The following is an 18,146-nucleotide window of genomic DNA, read 5'->3' as shown; positions in this document are numbered from 1 at the left end:
TCAAACTCCCCTACCACAGCCGTCCATGAACTTTCACTACGACTCCTAATCATAAAAGTTACACTTATACTTATCTCAACTTCAAAAACTTTGGAAAAGCAAGAGGGCCATTTTGTTTGTTTTCTTACCCAGTAAAGCAGTGGGTAGCAGTGACGACCCAAGAGCTGTCCACCAACACACCTCCACACATCAGGGCCCCATCCAGCCGCAGGTTTACCAGCCACGGCCAACTGCCAAGTGGGGCACGAGACCCTCCCATGATACGAGAGCGAGGCTGTGTCAGATTTTGCATGATGGACAGACGCTGACCACACACAGCTGCATGAAGGCAAAGTGTAAATCAAGTTGACAAATGAGCATTCCTTAAAAAAGTATAGCATGTTTGGGTGATCTATTCCTTGTATATGCACGTGTTTACCCTGCGTTGTTGTTTGTGTGGCCGGCTCCAGGTTCTGCATAGTGTTAAGCAGAGTGCAATGCAGGACACGAGCGCTGCAGCTCTCCCCCATGACTCTGATGCACGAGTCTTTGTTCAGCTGAGCAGGTGTGCAACGGCGTCTGTAAAAGCCACAGGCTTGACTGAGCAGCCAGCTCCGCTCGCCTTCATCTGATTCCTGCTGAGCACGAAAGATCGTCTCACAGCTTGGCTCCGACTGTGTTGCTTCCAGAGATGCTATGGAATGGCCATCATTATTACTACAACTTAAATTCTTCAGAGTCAAAGAGTTCTGAATGTGAAAATGTGTGTGCTCATGCCTACCACAGGTGCCTGTTCGCTGTCCACAGTCCTGAAACAGACAGGGCACACAGCCCCTGCAGCCCGCCTCCACCTTACTGCGGTCTGATATTGCTGAATCTACCGCAGACAGGGCGCGGGATAGAGCGGCCTCCATCACTACAGTTCCTCTATCAGACAGCGCTACAGAGAGAGACGTGCAGGTAAAAATTACTACAGGACATGGCTCAAAACAACCCCAAAGCCAACCAACCAAGCATGTGCTATGTTGAAAACATTAAAGTCAGGTTTGCACAAAAAAAAGTGAGAAATGTTGCAACTAGGAATAAACCTGGAACTGTCTTGTGGTTTTCTTTTTTTATTGGCAAAGACAACATAGTATTGCCGTAATAATTGCTCTAAAATTGCTCTACAGCTGCTTGCTGTATATTTCAATTTAAATCTTTGAGAAAAATCTGAACATCATTCAGTTGTCCCCTCTTCTCTTTATGCCAGAAAGCAACATCACAGCTGGGACCTCAATTACCGGTCCAAACTCTGGCTTTCATGCGGTGACTCCACCAAACACACACACAAGAGTTCAGTTTTGATTCTTTGGCATTTTAAAATCTGCAGATGTTTCATGAAGATGAAATATCACCTCATGGACGCCATAATTAAAAAGATATTTTACCAAAAATACAAATACACTTAATGGAGTTATGTGGAGCTTAATTACATAAAAGAAAAATGGTACGGTCACAAGCTGGCATTTCAACTCTTCGTGTTTTGGTAAGGCTGTATAGAACCTTCAACATCCGAAGAACCTTTCTTTCTCACAAAAGGTTTTATGTGGCAAAAAAAGGTTCTTCAGATTATTAAAAAATAAGAAAGAGTTCTTTTACGAACACACTAAATGGTTCTTTGTGCAACAAAAAAAGGTTCTTCTATGGCATCGCTGTGATGATTCTTTTAAGCAGCTTTGTTTTAAGAGTGTAAGACAAATTTCTAGAACAGCAACATAAGATCTGCATCTGATAAGTAAAGAAATATATCTGAACACCTGGCGTACCTTTGAGCGTGATCTGTGGCATCCTGTAGATCTCCCTCACTGGTGGTGCTCCCCCGCTCCAATCAATGACCATCAATAGCAGCAACAACATCAATCCCATGATTCCACTCACCTGTCACCAGGTGAGTCTTTCTAAGGAAAATTAATTTTGAATGGACAGACTTGTTGAAATATAGTGACCTTCCTGCTGTGCAAAAGATGAACCACAGATGAGCACATCGATGGACTTCGGCTTCTTTCGCAAAGAGTGCGCTAGGGTGCCTCCTGACTGGCTTAGCTATCGCTCACAATCCCTCTTTAAGTCTCAGTTTGTGATAGATGCTGATGAAATGATTGAAGTGCATGTAGTATTCCTGAAGATATATGCAAGAGCACAACTCTTTAAAGGGGTGGGCGTGCAGGGCCAATGCACTCCCAGCTGAATTCATGAGACCGAATCGAGAGGAACTTGCCAAGGCTGGAATTGGTTTAGTTCAGTGGTGAGAGAGAAAAAGAAAAGAAGGGAGGTGGAAGAAAGAGATGGGTAGGGGGCGGGTCATTTGAATTCATTAATGTTGGAGGGACGGAGAGAGAGAGTGAGAGCATCTGTCATTCGGTCAATCTCTGAATGAGAGCATTGTGCTCCTCCCCAAGAGTTCATCAAAGCGAGCGAACGTGGCGATCACAGGCACGCCGACCTCCTTGATCACTTTCACGCTTTTATGTGCTCCATTAAACTATTGTCAGTTCAGATCATTGCATCTTTCTCAGCTCAGCCCATCCTCATTGCAGTTTGTTTACTCAGTACTGGTTTGAGGGTTCATAGAAAAGTTTGTTATACTTCCAAATTTGGTGGTCATCCCAGCTTTCACAACATTGTAAAGGACGCCAGTAATATTTCAAGCATTTACATCATTTTGCCTGAGTTTAATATTTGGCTTTTACAATACTAAGACCTGTCAAAAAGGAAAAAATTACAGATGAGATTACTTCATTACATATCTATATTATTTCTTCAGACATCAAGGAGATTAAATGGAGAGCAAATGCAAACTTTAAATGAAGAAACTTTGTATTAAATTAAATATATATATTTTTAATATACACTTAATGTTTTTGGAGAATTAGAATAGAAATTATCGAGTCCTCAGATTTACTTAAGCAGTTTTACTTACATTTACACCATTTAAAAGGTATATTTCATTTGATTTCACAGCTTTAAAATTGACCTTTTTACGTGTAAGTTGTTTCATGTAAAATCACCATATTTTTTAACAGTGCTACTTAACTTATTTTAACAACTGTCTTTGTTTCAAGTTTAGGAGAAACTTAAGGCTTAGTTGATATTTGAATGAAACAAAACTTCTGAGCTCTGAGCAAACCATTTTCAAATTGTGTTCAAATGCACCTTGAATCTTGCACCTGTTCTGAAGATTCTAACAAAAGAAAGCCGCTCTTATCCATACTTATAAGATAAGAAATAGAAAGAAACAAAGAAATAATGTTATTTGTCATTTACAATTTAAAGTGTCAATATCCCTCTACGTTTCAGTGGCAACAACAAATGTTATGTGTAATGTGGCCCAAACTTAATGTCAATGTTAAGAATCAATAACTGCCGAGTAGTTTCAATGTCATTTAATTAAATTAAAATACAATCAAATATTAATATTAATTCATATAAATTAAATATAAAACAAATTGTTATGTTATAACCAGATCGGAACTTAACTTCGGGCCAGGCACGTGTGTCTGATGAAACCATAGACACCCCATCTCAACAAAGTTTAACAGATTTCCTCTATTATGAGATCTTAAACAATAGGTTGAGCAGACTGATTCGTGCAATAAAGTGTTAGATTTTTGCTTATTGACCCTTTTGTAAAATGCCCCAAATCTTTAGTGAAATTAAATTCAACATCATCTTATCAATTAGTAAAAAACATCACAACAACCATGACCTGTTTTTTAGTTGAATGGATCACTTGTCTTCAATCATATTTCTCGTTTAATAAGATAGCACATGACGACATCCCACAGGCGTTACTGAATAGAACAAAGCATAACATAAAGAAAAAAACGCAAAGCCAGACTTCAGAGCTAATGAACGATCATTTTATGCTGTCACACGGTATCAGGTTGGTGGCATCTCTTTGATGTGGCCACATGACATGCTTTGTGATGAAGTGTGGTGAGATTAGCGAGTCTGTCTAAAGACCAGAGAGGAACACTGTGTAATCTACGTGTGCTGAGTCTGCAGTCAGTATATCAAAGACCCAAATTGGAGTCATCTTTGAGCCAACTTAGCGAAGAACGAACACAGAGAGGACATGCGGAACGGCTGCCAGCTTTTAAAGTGCTTCACACAAGCTCTACAGGCCGCATACAGTATGGGATTGTACGTGCCACGACCTCCTTTGAAATACAGCAGCACATGAGAAAGAAAGTGTGGAGATCGGTCGGAGTGAGAATAATATTTAAGAAATCAGGTTGATATCAGAATGGAGGAATCAGTTAGAAGTATTTAGTTATGTTTGGTGAACAAAGTTTTAAAACACCTAATATATGATCAAAGGAACAGATCAAAAGACAGAACATATCACACAGAAATAAGGCCAACAAGAGTCACATCCTCCTCCTCTTCTGGCATGCAGAATAAAACCAGGAGCCGACAGCGTGGTCATTGCGTTTCATGCGGACCCAGCACAATGATTGTGCCGTCTAACTGCCAACAGAAGCACAGAGAGATGGCACAGGATAATCAAACAGGCGGTTGGTGTTCATTTATCTTTTGCCCGGTTTCCTCCCTCCACCCTGGTGCTCTCTTTGAAGTTGCCTGATTAATCTGCCCACCGCTCCCACCCCTCTTGTCCACTTTATGGTGCTCTTCCACTTTCCTCCACAGCGAGATGCTGATCACCACACTTAACGCAAGAGCTGAAAGACTTGGGAGAAAGAAAGACCATTAGCTTGTGTACCACAGGTTTTTAACTTGTACCTGAGTTTGAAGCTAACAAAAGCTGTTTACAAATAATGAACTGAAGTTATGTTTTATGCAATTTAAAAATGCTTGCTTGACAAAAATCATACATTTGAAATCAATATAGCATTTGTAGATTGATGGATCAAATGCAAAAATGCAAAAGAAATGCAAAGCTTAGGTCATTTTATAGCCCTTATACTATAAGATTCCGCAAAAGGTTAAGAGTTGCTCTCATCCATTTTTGTAAAGCTTTAAATGTTTTTTAAACATTTTGCAGAACTAAGCCCTAGTGGGGGTGTGAGTTGTTTTGCAGGCTGTTCGCCTCAACCATTCTGTTCCAACAAGTTTTGTCGTTGGTTGGTTGAGCCCTGAAACACCAGAACCACTCATGACATCCCATCGGAGTTTGACGCACAATGAGAGTACCGCTTGAGTGTATTTGAGTGTCAGAAGGGGTTGGGACAATAAAGCAACAACAATACACCCAAACAAGCCCATTACAATAGAAACCTGGACAACCATAATGTTTAAGAACATACAGGTATTGTTAACTAGTTATGAAACCCTTTGTCTCCATTGTCTGGTGCTGGGAACAATTGAAAAGTGGGTTAGTGGGCTGAAAAGTTTACACGCTTTTTTTCCCAGAGAGCAATATTATTGTGACACGCATGACCCCGTTAGCTCACTTACCAAACCCTTACCAAACAGAGCCTTAGAGAGGAGGATATCTGATCTGTCTGCATCAGACAACTGTTAAACGTCATACGTCATATTGTTCCAATGAACACAGAGAGAGATGTTTGAAAGAATGACATCACTACCATAGTAGGAAAACAACATTGTTTTGTTTATTGTTATGCTGATGACATAATGACATATTTTTTCATTTTTGGATGAACTGTCCCTTTAAGTCCACTTCGCTTTTCACTTACCGCCAAATTGAACGCACCTACATTTTCACAACACTCGGAACGTGTTAATCCGCGACTCCACCAATTTGTCAAATCATTAGCGGGAGCGCACCATGTTAAAAACCTTTATGAGTTTCTGTATGAGACTGACATCTGGTGGTTTAGTTTATGATCACCGGCAGTGTTTTGAAAACAGGAAATTTGAGGAAAAACGAAACTAAGCTGTTGCGCAGAGTTTCGCCGGTTGTATCTTCATTTCTCAAACATACAGTAAAATGACAGAAGCCAGTATTTCAGTGGATCAGGATCAGTTCAGCTGTTCAATCTGTCTGGATCTACTGAAGGAACCAGTGACCATTCCCTGTGGACACAGTTACTGTATGAGCTGTATTACAGACTGCTGGGATCAGGATGATCAGAAGAGAGTCTACAGCTGCCCTCAGTGCAGACAGACTTTCACTCCAAGACCTGTTTTAGGTAAAAACACAATGCTGGCTGAAGTGGTGGAGAAACTCAAGAACACTAAACTACAAGCACACGATCAATGTTATGCTGAACCTGGAGATGTGAAGTGTGACGCCTGTACTGGTAAAAAACACAAAGCTGTCAAATCCTGTCTGGTGTGTCTCAACTCATACTGTCGAAGTCATCTTGAACAACATGAGAATTTATTCAAAGGCAAGAGACACAAAGTGACTGATGCCACTGAAAGACTTCAGCAGATGATCTGCTCTCAACATGATAAACTTCTTGAGTTTTACTGTTGTACTGATCAGAGCTGTATATGTTATCAGTGCATGGCAGGAACGCACAAAAATCATATGACTGTATCAGCTGAAGAAGAGAGGATTGAAGAACAGGTAAGAGTGATGTGTTAATGTGATCAGATTTGCTCCATAATAAATGTGTCTTTGTGGGCATACTAGCGAAAGATCATCATAATTTGTCTTTAAGTAACATATTTCTTTATTTACACTGAAAATTGAAAAAAATCCTTTTACTTTGGATAGCTTAAAAAACTTGTTACACGCAATTTTATTAGTTTTTCTCAAATAATTTTTATAGCTTGGGTCAAATCAAAATGTATACATTTCATCAAACACCCTTTATTGTGATCAGTGTTTGCTTTATTTGGGCTTTTAATCCCTGATTTTGGTTAAGTAAGTCTCATTTCTCTTTAAGTGTTTTCAATAGTATTTCAATAAAACACTTGTGTATTAATACGAAAAGAAGAGATGCTCTAAAGTTAAGTTTTGTGATGTCTAAGCTTTAATAAAGATGAGAAGTGACACTTAATTATTTGGAGGTTGATCTTTAATGACTGATTCAAATGGCCTGGTTCACAAATGCAAAGATATACAGTACTGTGATAATAAAATAAATGGTCAATTGTCTTTGCACACTTATACATCAACAAACCTCAATAATGGTGACAATCATCAAACTAATTTAGATAAACAGATCAACTGCAATGCATGCTGGGAGTCATGAATGGGTTTTGTACTATGATGTTACCCAGCATGCATTACCCTATGAAGCTTTCTTTTGTTATTTGTCACTATGGTTAAGATTCAAACACTTATTCTTGATGTCAAATTGAGTCAGAAATTTTAAAATTTTAGGACCGTTTTCTATTAGTTCATATTGTGTTTAAGTATCACACACTGCAGGATCACACAGTATTCACACATTAATAACACACTCCTAGGCAAATATGTAAATAACCACACAATGATTACAGTCACCAATCACACCATCCCAATGGATCTTAGTTTTCAATGGCTCAACAAATGTATTTTAACACACTCTCACAACAGACAATGAAAACTTAGCTTATTAAAATATAAGAGTCAAGAGCCCAACTAAAGCTGAAATAAATTTTGATTTGAACCAAGCCATTAAAATGATTTGAGAAAAACTAATAAAATTGCTTGTAACAAGTTGACGTAATTTTGACATCAGGTTGTCCAACGTTTCAGTTTTTTCAGTGAAATAAATGTACAGTTTACATGATTTATCATTATTCCACATTCAACAGAAACAACTGAAGGAAACACAAAGTAAATACCGACAGAGGATTCAGGAAAGACAGAAGGAGCTTCAGGAGTTAAAAAAGACTGTGAAGACTCATGAGGTGAGTTATTATCAGAAGATCAGGTGCTGGAAGAGCTCTTTAGGACTGAGCTGAGTAAAGTAATGGATTCTAATGCTCCTCTCAATTTCAATTTATTTGTGCTATATTGAAATTACAAAGTGTACATTGGTATTGCCAAAGCATTTGCAGGTGGGCTGCATTCAAATAGTGCAAGTATGTAATCAAACAAAATGAAAGATAATTATAGTAATAAAATAAAGTGTGATTTATGTAGTGCAACTTAAAGTGATTTATGATAATATACGCAAATCTCTCTCTCTCTCTCTCTCTCTCTCTGTTGTTACAGCGCACTGCTCAGGCAGCAGTGGAGGACACTGAGAGGATCTTTACTGAACTGATCCGCTCCATTGAGAAAAGCCGCTCTGAGATGATAAAGCTGATCAGAGATCAGGAAAAGACTGCAGTGAGTCAAGCTGAAGAACTCTTGAAGCGTCTGGAGCAGGAGATTGATGATCTGAGGAGGAGAGATACTGAGCTGGAGCAGCTTTCACACACAGATGATCACATCCATTTCCTCCAGGTAATAGGGGTATCAGAGTGTATATAATAAAGTATACATAAGAAAAGAAGCATGAAGTGTGTACTTCCGTGCACATGAGAGGGAACCTGCAGTAGCTCATTCACTCTTCTCAGGGAACCAATGTTACATTTGCAACCAGATACGTTTATGTTTGTCTTTGTGTCTGTATAGAGTTTCCAGTCTGTCTCCGTTCCTCCTGGATCTACTGACTCATTTTGCATCACTCTCCTTTCTCTACTTTCTTTTGATCATGTAAAAATAAGTAAAGAGAAACTGGAGCGTTTGTGCAGAGAAAATATACAAAAGATATTTGATAGAGGTAAAGCATCTTTTACAAACACACACATTTTGGGCCTCATTCATGAAACACGAGCAGAACGATTTTTGTGTAAATGGTTCGTAAAGTAGGTTCGCCGTAAATTTTCGGATTCACGAAAAGGTTTTTTCAAAATGTTTGTTGAAAGGAAAGAAATTTACATCTGCTCCTTACCACGTAAGTGGTGCGTAAAATATTCAAACCTTCTGTATATACAACATACTACATTTTGATGCACTGTGTATGATTAGTATATTTCACAAGTTTTTTTCCTGTCTTTTTTCATTTTTTACTCTTTAACTTTGGTTAACACGCAGAGATGCTCGTCTTTTTTTGCACAGGTATCCATCCACAGTGGGGATGAAACACTATACTGACCAACCCTCATACACAACAAAGGAGAAGTTATTATTGCTGGTTACTGCATTTTTATGACTATTCAGTAATATTCTTAAAAATAAGACACTAGTTAGAGGTTACTGCCATGGATATTCCAAATCACAGCAACCGACGCGTCTCTGGAAAAAACGTACAGTGCTTTGATAGCGTTTTCAGGCGCTATCGGCTTGTCGTTTTCAGAAGAGCACCAGGTATCAATTCAGCTGGATAAAAACGCTTTGGTGGACACAGTGACACAGTTTAATTGATTAATTTATTGGTCAGCATATATCCTATCATGCATTTATGCAATAATGTTGCTAAAACAGAGAATGAAGTCCGGAGGATTTCAGCACTCATATACGTAATTTGCGTATCTGTGGTGAAGAGGCAGAGATTGTGTCAATTTTGAGCGTGCAGGCACTCCCTGTTTGCGATTGATTGGAATTCATTAACGTACACACACATTTCACTATCAAATCTGACATTTACAAGTATTTGTGAATCTGGAAGAAAGTTTTCGGGAAGTTATTCACTATGTACACATATATTAACAAATGTTTCATGAATGAGGCCCAATAAGTATCTTTAGATGCTGAGGAAAATATGAAGTCATAATATGCAGTTTACTCATTTTAAACTCTCGGTTTCCAGGCGGATTAAAACATTGAAATTTGGTATTTCTCATGTCTCTCTATCAGGTTACTATCAAGTCGCTGTGAATCCAAACACAGGTCAGAAATTTCCCGATCTGTCTGAGCAAGAAGTAAGTATTTACACAATCAGCAGGTTGAGAGGGGCTTGTATTGTCAACATTTTACGTTTAACATTTAAAGGGACAGTTCGCCCAAAAATAAACATTCTGTCTTCATTCTTTCACCCTCGAGTTGTTCCAAATCGGTATATATTTGTTTGTTCCGATGAAGACAGAGATTTTTTGAAAGAATGCTAGTAACCAAACAGTTATTGGCCACCATTGACTACCATAGTAGGAAAAACGACAACGGTAGTCAAAAGTGCCTCAGAAATGTTTGCTTTACATTCTTTAAAGATATTTTGTGTTCAACAGAACAAAGAAAAGTATAAAGCTATTTTTCCTACTATAAAAATCTTAAATAGGTTTTTGAGCTTGAAACACATTAACATGTTGTGTGTTAACTCTGGTTGAGAAGCTCAACAAGAAAGAGCTGACTGGAGAGGAGCTCACTAAACAACTGGACAGGTTGTTGCAGGATAAAGCCGACAACCAGACCATCTGCAACTGGATAGAGGTGAGCTTGTGTATTTTGGCTAAGGTTTAATGCTTATTTAAAAGGTACCATGTGGGGTGATTCCACCTAACAGCAGTTTTTGCACTTTAAAGGCCAACCTAGATGAGAAGCAGATAAGCTCCCATGAGTTTGTGCGGGCATTGATGACGTCTGTGTGTCAATCGGCTATTACACGTAAGTGTGCGATCCACATTTCTTAGTTTTACCTGTTCCTGGTGTTTAATTGCATTGGGCATTCATGTATCTGTACAGGTATCCTCACTTACAAGGTGGATACGACTCAGCTTAGTCAAAGGGTCAGACTGCTATCTAAGTACCTGTGTGATGAAGAAAAGGAGTTGCAGGCGCTCTATGCTCTCCAGGCTCTCGTGGTGAAGATGAAGCAGCCCTCCAGTGAGTTCCCATTTTCCTCCCATATCAGTAGCATTCAGAGACTTTTTGACTTCTCTTAAGAGTGTAGCTGAATAATGTTTGACTTTTACCTAGATTTGCTGCGCATGGTTTTTGACTGCCTATACGATGAGGACATTATAAAGGAAGGGGCCTTCTTCAAATGGGAGTCCAGCAAAGACCCGGCAGAGTGCCTGGGAAAGGGTGCGGCCCTGAAGTCTGTCAATGCCTTCTTTATTTGGTTACGAGAGGCTGACTTCGAATCTGATTCTGAACCATAGTAGCCCAGTAAGAACTGGACAAAAACATGGATTTATGAGTAGGATATCTGATAATCAATCTAAACTTGATCCTCATGAAGCCCGTATTATCTGTTCAGGGTACCCTAGATAAAAAAAACCCAAGCATATTTTAGTTGTTTTCTCTTTCTATATCTCTTGTGGCTATAGTTTATCAAAAATAAAATGACCAAAAAATCTGCAGGACTGTTTAAACATATTTACGATTTATTATCATTTAAATGAAACAAGGAGCCCTAGGGATTTGTAGGAATTGTTTTCTTTTATGGGTGTTTTTTTATTTATAAAGAAAAATGTATAAGGGCATTGTTTAAGATGTTAAATTTGAGACCCCCTTTTAATGTTCTGTTTAAAGAACAGTTCAACATATTACAACAGCTAGTACAATATAAACAAATTAATATTTATTCCTGTAAAAACATATTGTAGCTTCCTTGTTCCTTAATAAAATTGTATCCAGATAAAGTATTTGATTCATTCTTGTCTATATTTTTGGACCCATGGTTTATCAGCAGAAGCAGGTCAATATAACAGCTTAACAAACGCACTGATGTAGTGAAGTTCACAGCACAGACGGAAATAGTGGATTTGTTGATTATACTGTATGACTGCCACTCCTGTTTGCACGAGTTTCAGAAGCACAACCAGGAAATTCAGTTTGCGTTAACTGAAACGTTCAAGCTGTTGTATGTCTTGTCTTTCTGTCTTTTTTGTGCATAGTAAAGTGGCATTTCATGGTAAGTTCAACAATCTGTCTAGATCTATATTTGCTATAGTTATGCAGCAAGCTGCCAGTAACTCGCTGTGGATTTATATTTATCTAATTTATTGGAAAATTTGTTCAAAGATAAATGAACATTAAACATTAAAAAGTGCAAAAAACAGCCTCATGCAAACCATTTCGCAAACCAGAAATCCTCATCAACCGTTTTCAGTTTTTTTTTCTCATTTTAGATCCCAGAATGCTGTGCATAAGGCTGTTATTTTACAGTTTTTCTGCGAAGTTAAAGACTTGTTAATGTTTAATGTTCATTTATCTTTGAAAAACGTTTGATAGTAAATTAGATAAATGTAAATCTAAGTCCCTGTGATGATATAAAACCTGAACTGAATTTCCTGGTTCTGTTTATGAAACTCGTGCTAACAGGACTGACGGTCAAACAGAATAATTCACAGAATGGATCACATACACGTCTCCGTCTGTCTGAGGGAAACAGGGTGAATCTTCGCACTGCTAAAGACCAGCTTTATCCTGATCATCCAGACAGATTTAATGTTCATCCTCATGTGTTGTGTCGAGAGTGTGTGTGTGGACACTGTTACTGGGAGGTTGAGTGGAGTGGTGACTGGGGTGCGTATATCAGTGTGATATAAGAGCATCAGCAGGAAAGGAGAGAGTGATAAGTGTTTGTTTGGATGTAATGATCAGTCCTTGTGTTTGAACGGCTGTGAACACCTGTTCATTCTGCCACAATAACAGGCACAATAATATTGTGACTAAACTCACTGTAGTGTCCAGATCTTCTAGAATAGGAGTGTATGTGGATCACAGTGCAGGAACTCTGTCCTTCTACAGCGTCTCTGACACAATGACCCTCATCCACAGAGTCCACACCACATTCACTAAACCTCTCTATCCTGGGTTTAGAGTTAATGAATCAGTAAAACTGTGTGATCTGACAGTATAGATAAAAGATAGATAACATTTTTGAGTGCTGAAAACTGGTCCATATTCAAGGTTGAGCAGAGGCTCAGATGCTTCAGTGTTACAGTTACAGTCTGTGTTGGGTGTAACTAGTTACTAAGTAATCAGTTACTGTAATTTTATTACTTTTTCCTTGACAAAAGCAAAGTAAGGGATCACTGTTGTTTTTCCTGTCATTTCATTACACTTTCTTCTGATGTAATTGAACTAAATCCTGTGTAATATATTCAATAGTGGAAATGACATCAAAATTAGATGTCCAACTTTAAAATGTAGGTTTTAATGTAAAGTATCCTTCTCACAATGGTATACTTTGGTCAGTTAATAAGAATAATTTAAGTTGTTATTTATTATTTATTTATATGAATTAAATACACTGTTTCATATCTATTCTTGAATCAATTCTAATCAAGGTTGATGTAGGAAACAAGTGAGTTGATCCTGTGAGGGGGCCTCTCTTTCCCCTAACTCCAACTCCCATTTTTCTTCATCATAATGCTGTATAAGACTGCCATCTAGTGGTCTTGTTTACTAAATAACTGATACTCGTTTGCACGAACCAGGAAATTCCTGATTTCAGGAAAACTGAAACTGAAGTATGGACATGTGTTCTCTTCCGTCTTACTGACTCTTTCTACATACATCGAAATGGCAGAAGCCAGCGTTCCTTTGTCTCATGATCAGTTCAGTTGTTCAATCTGTCTGGATCTTCTGAAGGAACCAGTGACCATTCCCTGTGGACACAGTTACTGTATGAGCTGTATTATGGATTACTGGGATCAGAAGAGAGTCTACAGCTGCCCTCAGTGCAGACAGACCTTCACTCCAAGACCTGTTTTAGGTAAAAACACAATGCTGGCTGATGTGGTGGAGAAACTCAAGAACACTAAACTACAAGTTGCTCGTCCTGATCTCTGTTATGCTGGACCTGAAAATGTGGAGTGTGATGTCTGTACTGAGAGAAAACACAAAGCTGTCAAGTCATGTCTGGTGTGTCTCAGCTCTTACTGTCAAACTCATTTTGAGCGTCATGAAGAACTTCACTCTGGAAAGCGACACAAAGTGACTGATGCCACTGGACGACTTCAGGAGATGATCTGCCCTCAACATGATAAACTTTTAGAGATTTACTGCCGTAGTGATCAGTGCTGTATATGTTATCTGTGTATGGTGGATGAACACAACAACCATAAGACTGTATCAACTGCTGCAGAAAGAACCGAGAAACAGGTAAGATCGATTGATGTTTACAGTAGGCCTATGAGAACAGTTTTGCTTCATAATACATGTTTCTTTAAATGATTAGCTACACAAATAAATATTTTTATGGCCTTTTGTAGCCCTATCTTTATTTATTTGATTTTAAAAAATGTACTCTTATGTAAAGTTTGTCTGATTTATAATTATTTCCAATAGAAACAACTGAAGGAAATACAGAGAGAATACCAGGAGAGGATTCAGGAGAGACAGAAGGAGTTTCAGGAGATGAGAGAGGCTGTAGAGATTCATAAGGTGAGTTTTGATCAGAAAAACAACTGCTTACTGCTGGAAGAGATGATTCACACTCGGTGAGGAATCCAGTTCTGGTAACAGACAGTGTGAAGAAACAGTAAGAGCTTGAATTGATCAATACGGATGACCCCTCTCCCCACCTCACCGCCCTGTGTGTGTGTTTGTGTGTGTTGTAACAGCGCTCTGCTCAGACAGCAGTGGAGGACAGTGAGAGGATCTTTACTGAACTGATCCGCTCCATTGAGAGAAGTCGCTCTGAGATGATAAAGCTGATCAGAGATCAGGAAAAGACTTCAGTGAGTCAAACTGAAGAACTCTTGAAGCGTCTGGAGCAGGAGATTGATGATCTGAGTAGGAGAGACACTGAGCTGGAGCAGCTTTCACACACAGATGATCACATCCAATTCCTCCAGGTAACAGAGAAAAACAGGGCAGTGGTCTATGAAATGGGATGAATGTGTTTCACACTATGTTTTGTATTTAATATGTTTTGTGTCTGTGTCTGTGTAGAGTTTCCAGTCTCTCTGTGTTCCTCCTGGATCTCCAGACTCACTCAACATCACTGTCAGTTCTCTCCTCTCACTTGACGATGTTCAAAAAATTAGAGAGAAACTGGAGTGTCTGTGCAGAGAACAGATAGAAAGGACATTTGATAGAGGTAAAGCATCTATTACTCTATGAAATTTAGAAAGATTATTGCATTCTGAATGTTTGATCAATGACAATTTTTTCTGATACATAGTTTGTCCTGAACTCACAACCAGGGAGACATTCAAAAAATGTAAGTCACATCAAACACACAGACACATACTGAAGGTATTATTTTGAGTTAATTAAACAGCAATATTATGGATTTTAGTAATGATGACAACCCCCTCTAGAATGTTACTACTCATCAATCATAATGAATGTGCATACGATGTCTGTCCACAGCGAAACTATGACATCAAATAGATAGAACACAAGGACTTCAATTTATAAAGTGTTCACACATTCAAACACATATTTGCACACTCAATATTATGACATATATACTGTATAGTAACAAACAGAACGTCTTCTTTCAGTAAATTATATATTCTATGTTACCTTCCACAAAGACTGTCCATAAAAAACTTGAAGCTTAATTTTAATTATAGAAATTAAGATTTCCTAATTGACATACAGATTATTTTGATATTGTCTCTATCAGATTATCATCAGGTCACTCTGGATCCAAAAACAGCACATACACGTCTCCGTCTGTCTGAGAAGGGCAGAGTGATTACTAACACAGAAGAAGACCAGTGCTATTCTGATCATCCAGACAGATTTGATAATTATCGTCAGGTGTTGTGTAGAGAGAGTGTGAGTGGACGCTGTTACTGGGAGGTTGAGTGGTGTGGTGGGGTGGATATTTCAGTGTCATATAAGAGTATCAGCAGGAAGGGAAAGGGTGATGAGTGTTCATTTGGATGTAATGATCAGTCTTGGGGTTTGTATTGTTCTGAGCTCAGTTGTTCATTCTGGCACAATAACATTGAAACTGACCTGCCCTTAGTGTCCAGTTCTTCTAGAATAGGAGTGTATGTGGATCACAGTGCAGGAACTCTGTCCTTCTACAGCGTCTCTGACACAATGACCCTCATCCACAGAGTCCACACCACATTCACTCAACCTCTCTATCCTGGGTTTAGAGTTTGTAAATTTGTGAAACTGTGTGATCCAACAGTATAAATGATACAGAAATTCTACAAACATTACTGTTGTATCTGAATTTTGAAGAGTTAAAAGAAATTGAGAATCACTGATATTAACAACACAAATTGTATCACTATGTTTTTTATACAGAGTGATACTAGTTAAACATGGGTAAATATTAATTTGCAAGTAAAGATCTTTTTAACATTATTAACAGTCAAAAAAGTGATGTGCTGTTCTGCTGATTGTATCATGCTGTGCCTTATTTTGCCTGCTGTGCTGTATCAGTGTTGTTTTTTGTGAAGTACCAGTGTTGTAATGTAACGAAATAAAAATACTTAAGTACAGTACTTAAGTATTTTTTGGTAGTATCTGTACTTTACTTGAGTCTTTATATTTCTGCAGACTTTTATTCCACTACATTTCCAGAACAAAATGTATGCTTTTACTCCGATACATTTCCCCCAAGCATGTATGTTACTACAAATAAAAGCATAGAAACTGAACTGAAATAGATAAGTCGTCGATCCGGTCACCATGACAATGCTGAACTAATCATTGGTTAAAGCTCAATGTGCAAGTGCAAAATGTGCTCTCTGCGATTAATTTCAATACAAGGGTTTAATGTGCTGCTGCTTTTAAAGATAAACAGCAATTTTTCAATGAATGATCAAAATGACTGTGTTGTTACTGTGAGGGAAATGCAAAGAAGATTTGTTCAGATTTTTTTCCAAGTTGTTTTCTTAGAGGGATAATATTGGGGTGGGAGGGAACTATCCTTTTATAAAGTTATAAGTTGTAAAGATGTGGTTTCTGAACTTGTATTTTAATAGTTAAACAAATTGGCTTTATTTTGTTCTAAACACTGACCTTGAGACAGAGCTTTTTCAAAGTGGTAAATTTCTATGTAAGCACCATTTTTGCTAAAAATATAAACACATTTGCTTCAACTTTACTTGAAATACCTAAGTAGATTTAATATAAAGAAGTACTTTTGATACTTAAGTAAAATATTTATGTGTTACTTTAAGACTTTTACTCAAGTCATTCTAAAAAGTTACTTTCACTTCTACCAGAGTAATTTTCTGCGAGATATTTGTACTTTTACTGAAGTATTGCTTTTAGTTACTTTATAAATCACTGCGAAGTACTACATGGATTTACATGTACAAATCATTTTTCTTTAAATAAGAAATAAATAAACCAAAAACATAAATAAAAATAATATTAATAAAGCTATGTGTTTAGATATAATCCTTTGTCTCAAATGGCAGAATTTGTGTAAAAATCCTGTAACATATCAGTCGGCTTTAATAAGCTTCAGTAAATAGACTGGCAGCATGGTTTGATTCAAGGACGTTCTTGAACTGAAAAGGCATACCTTGAATGGAATCTAAATGGCTTTAGATAAAAATATCTGCCAAATGCCAAATCTATAAAATTGTGACACCATGTTAAAGATTACAACTTACATGCAGACAAACAAACAATGCAAATCTACATGGAAGCATTTTTAAGAGAGCGTGCAACAGTCCAGACAAAAAGTCTGTAAAGAAAACAAAAAGTTTTTAAAACGTAAGGCTGATATGCACCTTGTGCTATATTATCTTTGTAAGCTATTGACTGCAATCTAGTGGACTTGTTTATTATTTGAGAGACGCGCATGTTTGCACGAACCAGGAAATTCTCAAGTTTTTTATTTTTTTATATGTTTTATTTTACAAATATCAAAACAAGAACATTTTAACAAACAATTGTAAGTAGAAATAAATAAATAAAGAAGAGAGGTCTTAATCTTACAACAAAAGCATATCCAAAATAGAAATAAAATTAGAGGCCCTTTTACTTTTCATAAACCTGAGAGACTTTCCTTTTATCCTTAGATCAGTGATCCAGCCATTGAAATGTGGTCTTACTTTGATGCATCTTCATTTATAAATATAATGTTTAGGAAAATTCTGAAGTAACATTAGGGTTCTCTGCAGGTCGGAGAAATGGGCCTCCCAAAAGGTTTCTCGTTGGTCAAAGGTGCTCTTCCTTGGCAACTGAATTGACCAATCAGCGTTAACCAACAACTACGTAATTTATTTTAAACCAGAAAGAGGTCGTGGTAAGGTGTTTGTAAAGCAAAGTTTTCAAACAGAACTTGTAAACATAAATCCTTAAAGACTAAAAATGTGTTCTCAGATTAGTCAGTGTTTTTGCTAAATTTTTGCTAAGTATTTCAGTCTCTCTGTATGTTTTTGTTTACATGTAGGCT

At 37.7% G+C, this 18,146-nt stretch overlaps 1 protein-coding gene across 1 annotated transcript; it reads left to right on the top strand.

Annotated features, from left to right (window-relative positions):
- Window positions 1-5,727: 5,727 nt before the first annotated feature.
- Window positions 5,728-16,392, top strand: LOC130417414 (uncharacterized). The gene is made up of 18 exons (XM_056742978.1): window positions 5,728-6,520; window positions 7,699-7,794; window positions 8,102-8,335; window positions 8,507-8,654; window positions 9,731-9,795; window positions 10,199-10,300; window positions 10,393-10,474; window positions 10,553-10,693; window positions 10,787-10,970; window positions 11,710-11,726; window positions 12,137-12,340; window positions 12,502-12,631; window positions 13,258-13,924; window positions 14,111-14,206; window positions 14,386-14,619; window positions 14,717-14,864; window positions 14,949-14,987; window positions 15,399-16,392. Exons 1-18 carry the CDS (start codon window positions 5,936-5,938, stop codon window positions 15,920-15,922), a joined length of 3,696 nt encoding a protein of 1,231 aa, XP_056598956.1. The 5' UTR covers window positions 5,728-5,935; the 3' UTR covers window positions 15,923-16,392.
- The last annotated feature ends 1,754 nt before the right edge of the window (window positions 16,393-18,146 follow it).

Source organism: Triplophysa dalaica, chromosome 3 (genome assembly GCF_015846415.1).
Source record: "Triplophysa dalaica isolate WHDGS20190420 chromosome 3, ASM1584641v1, whole genome shotgun sequence".
Lineage (NCBI taxonomy): Eukaryota > Metazoa > Chordata > Actinopteri > Cypriniformes > Nemacheilidae > Triplophysa > Triplophysa dalaica.
This window is presented reverse-complemented; position numbering and strand designations above follow the sequence as displayed.

Bases quoted from the DNA above. Each gene is read 5' to 3' on its own strand.
- LOC130417414 (XM_056742978.1), top strand. From the start codon at position 5,936: ATGACAGAAGCCAGTATTTCAGTGGATCAGGATCAGTTCAGCTGTTCA. The intron at 12,341-12,501 runs GTGCGTATATCA...AACTCACTGTAG, and splicing joins TGAGTGGAGTGGTGACTGGG to TGTCCAGATCTTCTAGAATA. The intron at 14,988-15,398 runs GTAAGTCACATC...TGTCTCTATCAG, and splicing joins CAGGGAGACATTCAAAAAAT to ATTATCATCAGGTCACTCTG.